At 36.1% G+C, this 8,984-nt stretch overlaps 1 protein-coding gene across 1 annotated transcript; it reads right to left on the bottom strand.

Annotated features, from left to right (window-relative positions):
* Positions 1-3,313: 3,313 nt before the first annotated feature.
* On the bottom strand, positions 3,314-8,218 carry LOC133864914 (autophagy-related protein 101). Its single transcript, XM_062301355.1, has 7 exons — positions 8,051-8,218; positions 7,904-7,940; positions 6,638-6,723; positions 5,981-6,076; positions 5,249-5,414; positions 4,979-5,144; positions 3,314-3,903 (listed from the first exon to the last, which is right to left on the bottom strand). The coding sequence occupies exons 1-7, from the start codon at positions 8,081-8,083 to the stop codon at positions 3,828-3,830; spliced, it is 660 nt and encodes a 219-aa protein (XP_062157339.1). The 5' UTR covers positions 8,084-8,218; the 3' UTR covers positions 3,314-3,827.
* Between the last annotated feature and the right edge of the window lie 766 nt (positions 8,219-8,984).

The following is an 8,984-nucleotide window of genomic DNA, read 5'->3' as shown; positions in this document are numbered from 1 at the left end:
AGAAATACAATTTTTATGGTTCAATTTCATTGGATGTTAAAGTGTACACATTTTTATTGTATTGTTATTTGAAATAATCTTTTCATTACTTTTGGAAAAGACAAGAAAATTGATGACATAGAATAGTGAAATATTATAGTTTTTTATTCTTGTCATTTATTCATTATGCTTTGTTGATGGGAGAAAATAGAAATCATGTTTCTTAGAATTTTATCTTATAATTAATAGGACTTTTAGTTTAAAAGGTTAATCCATGAAAAATGTTCTTGAATGGAAATATGAATTTAATTTTTTATTTAAAAAACCAGTATTTTTTTTGAATTTTTTATTTTTTACAAAATAAAATCAAAATTACGTAAATGCCACTCAAAATACCCGCCCCGCCCCGCGCGAACCCGCCCCGCAGTGAACCGCCCCGCACGGTTACTCTTTAATAAGTGTGGTTTGCGGGTTGGAAATTTCCAACCCGCAAAGGTGCGGGCCAAAAAATGCGGAAACCCGCCCCACCCCGCCCCATGCCCACCCCTAGTTGGGCGTCCCTTTCCCTCAAGCTGATTCGAATTACTTGTTGTGTGCTCATCTAAACCAAACGACATCGTATTTTTTGTAATCACCATTTCTACAGGCAACCAGCATAAATAGAGGATAAGAAAAAAAAAAAACATGACAAAAAAGAAGAAGAGAGACAGGTCAAAGGCTGCATGGAGAACAATTGATGGGAAAGATGAAGCAGAACCAAGAATCTCACCAAAACAGCCTTTGCTTTTGTAAACTCAAAAATTTATATCTACCCCCTAAACTAAGCCAAGCTATGAACACATAAGAATACTTCACCACTTACTAGTTAATGAATGAGCGGCGCAAGGTTAGGTAAATTATTTCAAGCTTAGAAGGAAGCTGAGCGAGGGCCCAAGAGTGAAAAAAAAAAAAAAAAAAAAAAAAAAAATGAAGAAGAAGAAGAAGAAGAATGAGGAATGAAAATGAAGAAACCAAAATGAGCGGCACTGAGGAGAGGGGTGAGGCTGTGACTTGTGAGTTGTGAGCGGCGCAAGGTTAGGAACATAGGGTTTTTTAGGGTTAAAAAAGCGGGGTGGAGTGGGTACCCGGAATTTTAAAAAACTGATATTCGTGACCCACCCCACCCCGCACGGATAATCCACTTTCTTACCCTGACTAGCGATTTTAACACTAAAATTCAGACTTCGCAAGGCAGGGAGGGTCTTACAGGTGTAGACGGGTTTTATCCACTCTTACATACACCTCTCTCACACTTTATTTGACGTGGCATCCTTTTTCTTTTTTTTTTTTCTTTTTTTTTTTTGTGGGAGACAGAATGAACAAAACAAAAAATAAATAAATAAAGGGATAGTATTTTTTTACATCACATTGGTGTATATCAACTCTATACCAAGAAACATAAGGTGTGAAGACCCATGCATGTAGGTCCCACATCCAATGTGTCTTGGTGTAGACTTGATATAAACCAAGGTGATGTAGAAATAACACATCTCTAAATAAAGGATGATACCTAAGATGAAGTGTGGAAGATATGTATGAAAGGTGTAGGAAAATAATTTTTCTTTACCAAAATGGTTCATGTGTACTAAAAATTACATAAGACCTATAAAATATTGCCACACGTTCATTCTTACCACATCAACATATCACTTTTCAAAAAATAAAACTAAAAAAGAAATAAATAAATAAAAAAAGGGGTAAACTTTACGAACTACCAAACAATTTTTATTGTTATCCTAAACTTTAAAAATTTGCAATATAAAGTTATAATCTTTCAACTTCTTTCAATTACTCCTATTAAAACTTGCCATTGGGAGGTGAACAACAGCTGAAAACAACTGCTAATACCTCGTTGAAGAGGAAAACAAGGAATCCGACATATTTTGCCCAATCTTTCTGCTGAAGAGAGAGAAAGTCTGAGACTTTTCTAGAGAGCGAGGGGTGAGAGAGTTCTTGTCGTCCGGGGGGGGAGGCCTCTCACCTCCTCCTCCCGGTCTTGTTTTTTGATTTTGGTTCCCTTGGCTGTTTGGGCCTGGGTTTCATTCACCCTGGGTCGTTTGCCCCAGTGGTGGTTGTTTTGTCTCCGAGCCTTTTGGGCTGCCGGAGTGTTTTTTCCTCCCAGTGTAGCACTGGTGGAGATTGTGTGTTTTTGCTTTGTTCTTTCTTTTCTTTTGTTTTGTCTTTGTTGGTGCAAGCAGAGGCTTTTGGTTGATGGTTCATGGAGATAGACGGGTGTTGGAGAATGGCTGGTGGAGATGTCGTTCAAGGCTAGATCTGTTAACCTCGGCTGGCTATTTTTCGACAAGAATCTTCCTATGGCGGTCTTCGGCTTCCTCTGGTCTCGACGGTCACTTGGTGGGACCGCGTTGCGCTCTCCTGGTCGGCGCGTGATTTGCACACGCCGAGGGTTTTCTTTCTGGCCCTTGCGCGTGCGGGTCACGACCTCTTCCTCCGGCTTCGCTAGGTGCAGATCTGGACCTCTGAAGGTCGTCCGTTGATGGGGGGGCTCCCGGAGAAGTCGAGTGCTCTGTACGAGCGGGTTTTTCCGGCGGTCTGTTTCCTGGCTTGTCTTCCTGAGTTTCTCCTTGTTGTTGTTGTATATTCTTTTCTGTTTTCACAGTCTACCGGTTTCCGGTAGCTGCTTCAAGCTAGGGTTTCCCCTGGCTTAGTGGTTAGTAGGTTCTTTACCTATTAGCTACGTCTCTCGGCCTTTGGCCTTGGTTTAGCTTCGCCTTTGGGCGGTTGTAATGGTCTTCTTTCTATGTATTTGTCCTATTACTGTAACCGTTTGTTGTTTCTCCGGGCTTTTGTTCTGGCAATGAAGAAGGCTTTTACGTTCAAAAAAAAAAAAAAAAAAAAAAAAAAAAAACAATGCCATCGTTTAATTATTTTGTTAACTTAAACGGCTAGCATATAAAATGTTCATTCCACCCCTATAAAATTTATAAAAATACAACTATATTGTTAGTTAAAAATAATATTTTTTTTTAAAAAAAAAAAAAAAAAATCTAAAATCATTTTGTCACCCTTCTTTTTTTGTAATATATATAATAAATGGATAATTTTGTTATTTTTGTTTCCTCCACTAGGAATTAACGAAAATCCTAATGGGGTGGGATTAAAAGGGCCTTAAAGATCAAAACCCCAGGTTGCAAATTCAAACTGCAAATTTAAAAATCAGAAAAAATGACATGGATGTGGGTCATTTTTTTTTTTTTTTTTCTTCCCTTTTTTGACCTTTTTAGCTAGGAGATGAAATTTACAGTAAAGGATGCCCACGCATGAAACAGACAAATAGGTCAAGGGCACCTCCCGGAACAGAGTATCAATAATTCAATATTAGTGACTGATAGTCTACATTATCAAATCATGCTGATATTTGACAAAAGGAATCTCCAGACCATCGGATCCATTCACAGATCCTAAACCACTCTGCCCATACAACTTCCATCATTTTCACTCAGCAAGCAACCCCTAATTTACCTATAATATGTGACACCATGACCTCTGTGATCCTCGTTGATCAAACTTGTATCGATTCAATATATAACAATAAGATATAAACACGAGAGAGATGGAAAAAGTGGCTGGGGGGATTTGTTTACAAGGGGAGAATTTTTCCATAGATAAAGCAAATTAATATGCACCTAGGAATACTTCCTTTCCAGTGAATCGACCTTTTGCTGGGCTCAGCAGCTCTCTGCACCCACACCTCATATATACGTCTTTGCTAACACCATGTACATAAGAATCCGTTTTGCTTCTGCAACACGATGGCAATAAGTGGCATAGCCACAGAAATTTGATGATCAGCTGAGCATGGTTGGATGCCCAGTTTGGAGCATCCTCTTGATCATGTCCATTCCAAATGCAGAATCCGATGAACTGGCCAATGGAAGCAGAACGTAATCTCAGCACTCTAAGCATGAGCTTTAGCTAAATTTTCTTACAGAAATAATTATAAGAAACAGGACATTATTAAAAGAGCAAGGCATGAAGGGCAGTCAACAAATCTAATCTGACCCCAAGGAACATACTTCTAAATACACTTTGTTCCACAAAGATGCCGCTTGTTCGGTAACAAAGGATTAACACATAGTTCTAATAAGCTTGAATTCATTATCAACTAAACAATGGCTTGCCAAGATCAAACCTGCTGGTACTGGATGGTTTTCATAAATAGAACAGGCAGAAAGTGAACCACATCAAATCCTTTGTGAGACTCAAGACTGTGGTCATTGATCTCTATAACATGCATTTCAATTTCTAGCTTCGCTAAATTCAGCCCACACATATTGAATTGGCCTTTGTTTAAAGATCAAAACCTGTGAGTTATAAAGCATGTTTCTGTGCTTGTAACCAAGAACTAACCATGCTCTAATCTCATCAACTAAAATTGTAGGCTTGATCAACAGGAGCATGTATTAGCTAACAGAGACCACAATTAGCCACTATCTATAAAATATCCTAAAGGTACTATGCATCAAAAGTATGTATTACAGTGGCTTCCTCGTGTGTATGTTATTTCAAGCAACTAACAACTGTAACCAGAACCTATCTGGCTCCATGGCCAATTATGCAGGATTGGAAAATAAATTGTTTTTTTTTTTTTTCCTGTTCTTTTCTTTTCTTTTCTTTTCTTTTTCTTTTTTTTTTTTTTCTGTTGAGTGGGGGGAAATCCATAAAAACTTCTATTGAGCAATGGGCCAGACCCAGTCATTTCTCAAGACGCCTTCAAGCTGGACCTACCTCTCCCCACGATCAATTGAGCAATAGCATAAAACTCGTCCAATAAACAGCCACTCTATGACATGGTGTAAAAAAAAAAAAAAAACCAACAAACTTGAAAATATTCCAAAATAGAAAATGAGAAATAATAGCGGTTTCAGATAAACACTCTAAACAACTAACTAGCTAAATTGACACCACTAAAATAAGATGAGATGGAAAGACAACTCACCTTGGGGTAGTGATTTCACACGGAAAACAGACAACACCTTCACGAGTTGGGATGGGAGGAACATGATCCTTTTTCTCATTCACGAATTTTATTATTTGAAACAATACCTCACGGAGAGATGCTTCAAGTGCTGCCCTGCGAGCACTTCTCTCCTCTGCTGCGCTCTCTGCACTCAGTAGAATGAGGAAAGAAGATATCAGCTTATCTTAGGAACTTAGGAAGAGTGAAGCACATGAAAATCTTTATTTCAATGAACAATAGGAATTGCACCTCCGGGATCAACTACAGCTTTGGAATGATTGAACTTGCTAGAATGTGCTTTGGTATGTTGGACTACGTTCAAATTGATATACCATTGTTCCCAATATTGGCGTTCAACTTTATTAAAGTACCAAGAAGGCTGTCTGTTTTTCACTTCATAGAACGATAAGCATATCTGTGTTGTTAATGCAGTAGTAAATTGGTGAGATCGAAAAGAAAAATGTGCAAACTACATCTTAACAGAGAATGATGCAAAAGAAGTGCTGACAACAAATAAAAGGCACGATGCAAAAGTCCTGTGTGAACCACTATCAATCGTAGAATGTATGAGCACGTCAAAAAAATAAAAAACTGTAATATGCTAGCATAAACTCCAAAAAGCAAGATTCAAAATATAAGGGAAATGGAAAATGAATAAAGTGATAATGGTATGTTTTGAGACAAAAACCTCAATTCTTTTGTTAAGGATTGAGTATTGGATTCCAACTAAAAAAAATAAAAAAAATTGATTGCAGTATGCAGTCAAATCAGTGTGTCCACGGCCCTGATAGATTAAACATGTTCAACAATGATAAAAGGCAAACAAAAGAACACACTAGTCAAGTGGCGAATGCAATTTTAAAGATTGGCGGTCTCAGCTTTTAAGAGAATTCTATCCATTTATAAAGGTCTCTAGGATATTTACACATTATCAACATATCCTATAACACGGTAACTGATAACAACTGGCGAACCACAGACCTGACTTTTCTTGTTTGGGTGTTTCTCTACCCAACCAATGAATTGCTCAATCTTTTCATCTATTTTATTTTCAAGTTCTGCATCACCACATTGCACCTATACAACAAGAAAGGTAAACAAAATCAAAGAAAGGCTTAATCTTCAACCACCCAAGGAAAAAGTACAACATAGAATCAAACTGTTTCAAGTTGGAATGTACATCTCAAAAAACTTTATAAGATGCCATAACATAATCTTGTAAATGTCCAGCAAAAAAGGCAGTAATTTTGCTATCTTAGGCCAACATTAAATAACAAATAAAATTCTGTCTCTTGTTTAGGTGTCAAAACAGGTAGGTATATGTCTCTACTAGTGCAGTGTAACATGATTTGCAATCAGCATTAAGCAATGTCTTGAAGTATACGGGTATGTGAATGCATTATTTTGGTGGGAACTTGCTGCACAACGTTATTCAGTAAAGAAAAGTAAAAGGCCATGCAACACAACAATTAATCGTTGTAAATCGTTGTTACATATCTAATAAGCAAGGGAATGCACTATGTTGGAAAAATAAGTCCCGACTACTTCACAGAGCCTTAACTACTTACAAAGTATGAGAAACTAAGATGCATCCAACCAAGAACAGCTAATCAACAGAAGAAATACAGAATCACTTACATATGTAATTTCAAAAAGTTCCAAATCAATGTCTTTGGGCCGCACTAGACCTAAAGCTCGATGAAACACAATCGTGTGTAGTATGCCTGCACCCATTATTATTGAGTTTTCAGATAAGATGAAAACAAACAGTTCTACTGCGTTAATTGAGGTGCAGATGTAGTCAGCACTAAAAATATAGAAATAATAGTATAAACAACAGTATGTAACTTTACAAAACTAACTTAGATGGCTTGTCACAAAAAATTAAAACCACTTGAGCATGCTATGCCTACTATACAACCAGAAATAACCTCAATTCTAAACACACCCATGGGCATCAGGAAGATAACCGATTGTCAATCCTCACATACAACAAACTGAATTCTCCATGGAATTTTCCCCCATGTCGTCCTCTCATTCTTTGTATTGTTTTATCATAGTGCAACATAAGGAAAGAAATAATATTGCACAATTTCACAAAATGCATAGTATTCTAATCTGCTTAGCCCTAATATCCTTTCAACGCTGCCATAAACAAAAGCTTCTACCAACACTATCCTCTGATCTTCATTATCGACGCAACTATGAAAGAATGATGACACTAGTAACCCATTTCATACCCAACCGGAGTTGAATAAATGTTGCCACAACCCAACCTCAGTTACCTCAATCAATCTTTAGGGAACCACAAACACTTTAAAACTCAAGTGAGATAAACACTTCAAAATAGAATCTGAAAAAGGGTCATAGATTCATGCCTTCACACTGATACAGAGTCCAAGTAATGATAACACTGGTAAACCATTTCATACCCAACCGGAGTTGAATAAATGTTGCCACAACCCAACCTCAGTCAATCTTTAGGAACCACAAACACTTTAAAACTCAAGTGAGATAAACACTTCAAAAAAGAATCAGAAAAAGGGTCACAGATTCATGCCTTCACACTGATACAGAGTCCTAGTAATTCGTATAAAAAAATACCTTGAATTGCTCAACCTAAGTTAGATTACTGGATTTGAATAATATATCAAAATCTGAACACAAGTTTCCTTTTCTGAAAAATGACTACCGAATAGCATATACCAGTAATATAGCTTACCAAATAACACAGCTTTATAAATGGTAATATATTTATAGATTAGTAATACACCCTAGTTATAAATTTCCCAAATTAATAATATTAAAGAACCAAAACTTTTATATAGTAAGCCAAAACGCTCAGCAATATTTACACACACAAACAACCTTAAAAACATGATAAAAATTTGAAACAGTTCTTACAGCGTAGAACTTCTCCTATCTCAAAGTGCTCCACTTCCTACGAACAAACATTTATTAAAATATTAGGACGAATTTGTATAAAATCACACACTGATTAACTCAAGCAAATTATTTTCTTTGACTGTGTGCGTGTGGATAATGCTTTACCAATTCTTTGAGTTGGCAAACTTCGCAGTTCATGGTGCCCGGTGATGAAGGGTATCTTCAGCAGGAAAAATCCAAAGATCAAAACCCTAGCTTTTTGGCGTGAAGTCGACGACGAGAGAGCAATTTGATCGGGTTCTGGTCGGACTGTTTGAATTTGGAGTATAAGCTAATCCGATTAGGTTGGATATGTTTAACTGGGTTAAGCTATATGGGCCCAGAGGAACTGGGCTATAAGAATGAATTTTTGAAGCAAGCTCGAAAATGAGAAAATTCACTTATTTGTCTTGACTATGATTTTTAATTTTCAATTTTTCTTACTATGTTTCTATTTTTTTGGGTATAAATAATTTTTTATATGGGATTAAAATATTCAATTTATTGGATGTTGATCTGTCATTTTTTTACTCTTTTTTTTTTTTTTTTTTTTTTTTTTTAGTAAATTAGTAATTAATTTTTTTTTTTTTTTTTTTACTAGTGTTGATCTAAGGGCTAATTTTCACTGTTTGTCATTAAGTTATGTAACAGTCTACTAAATAGCATTACTCTAAGGTTAATTTATTCAGCTTAAATATTTTAAAATAATTATGTCTAGTAAGTATTAGTGACACTACTAAGGTAATGATAATTATAGCTTTCAATTGTATACAATTGATGACAAGTATTTTGATGATCTTGGCAGCTAGTTGCTAGTTAAATTGGTACTTTTGGGGAGAGGATCTCTCCATTCTCCGTCCTCTATTTAATGAAAAATGAGTAATGTTATATACAATACTTTTATTCTCTTTTTATCCACACAAATGTGATATGACTTTTAAAATTATCATTGGATCAAAATTTAATAAAAATAATGTTTCATCTCAAATCTAATGACAGTTTTAAAAACCATATCACAGTTAGGGAATAAAAAAAATTATAGGAGTCTTGCAATTAGTAT

The sequence above is a fragment of the Alnus glutinosa genome, chromosome 3 (assembly GCF_958979055.1).
Source record: "Alnus glutinosa chromosome 3, dhAlnGlut1.1, whole genome shotgun sequence".
Taxonomy (NCBI): Eukaryota; Viridiplantae; Streptophyta; class Magnoliopsida; order Fagales; family Betulaceae; genus Alnus; species Alnus glutinosa.
Note: the sequence above shows the minus strand (reverse complement) of the source record. Positions and strands in the feature narration are given on the sequence as shown.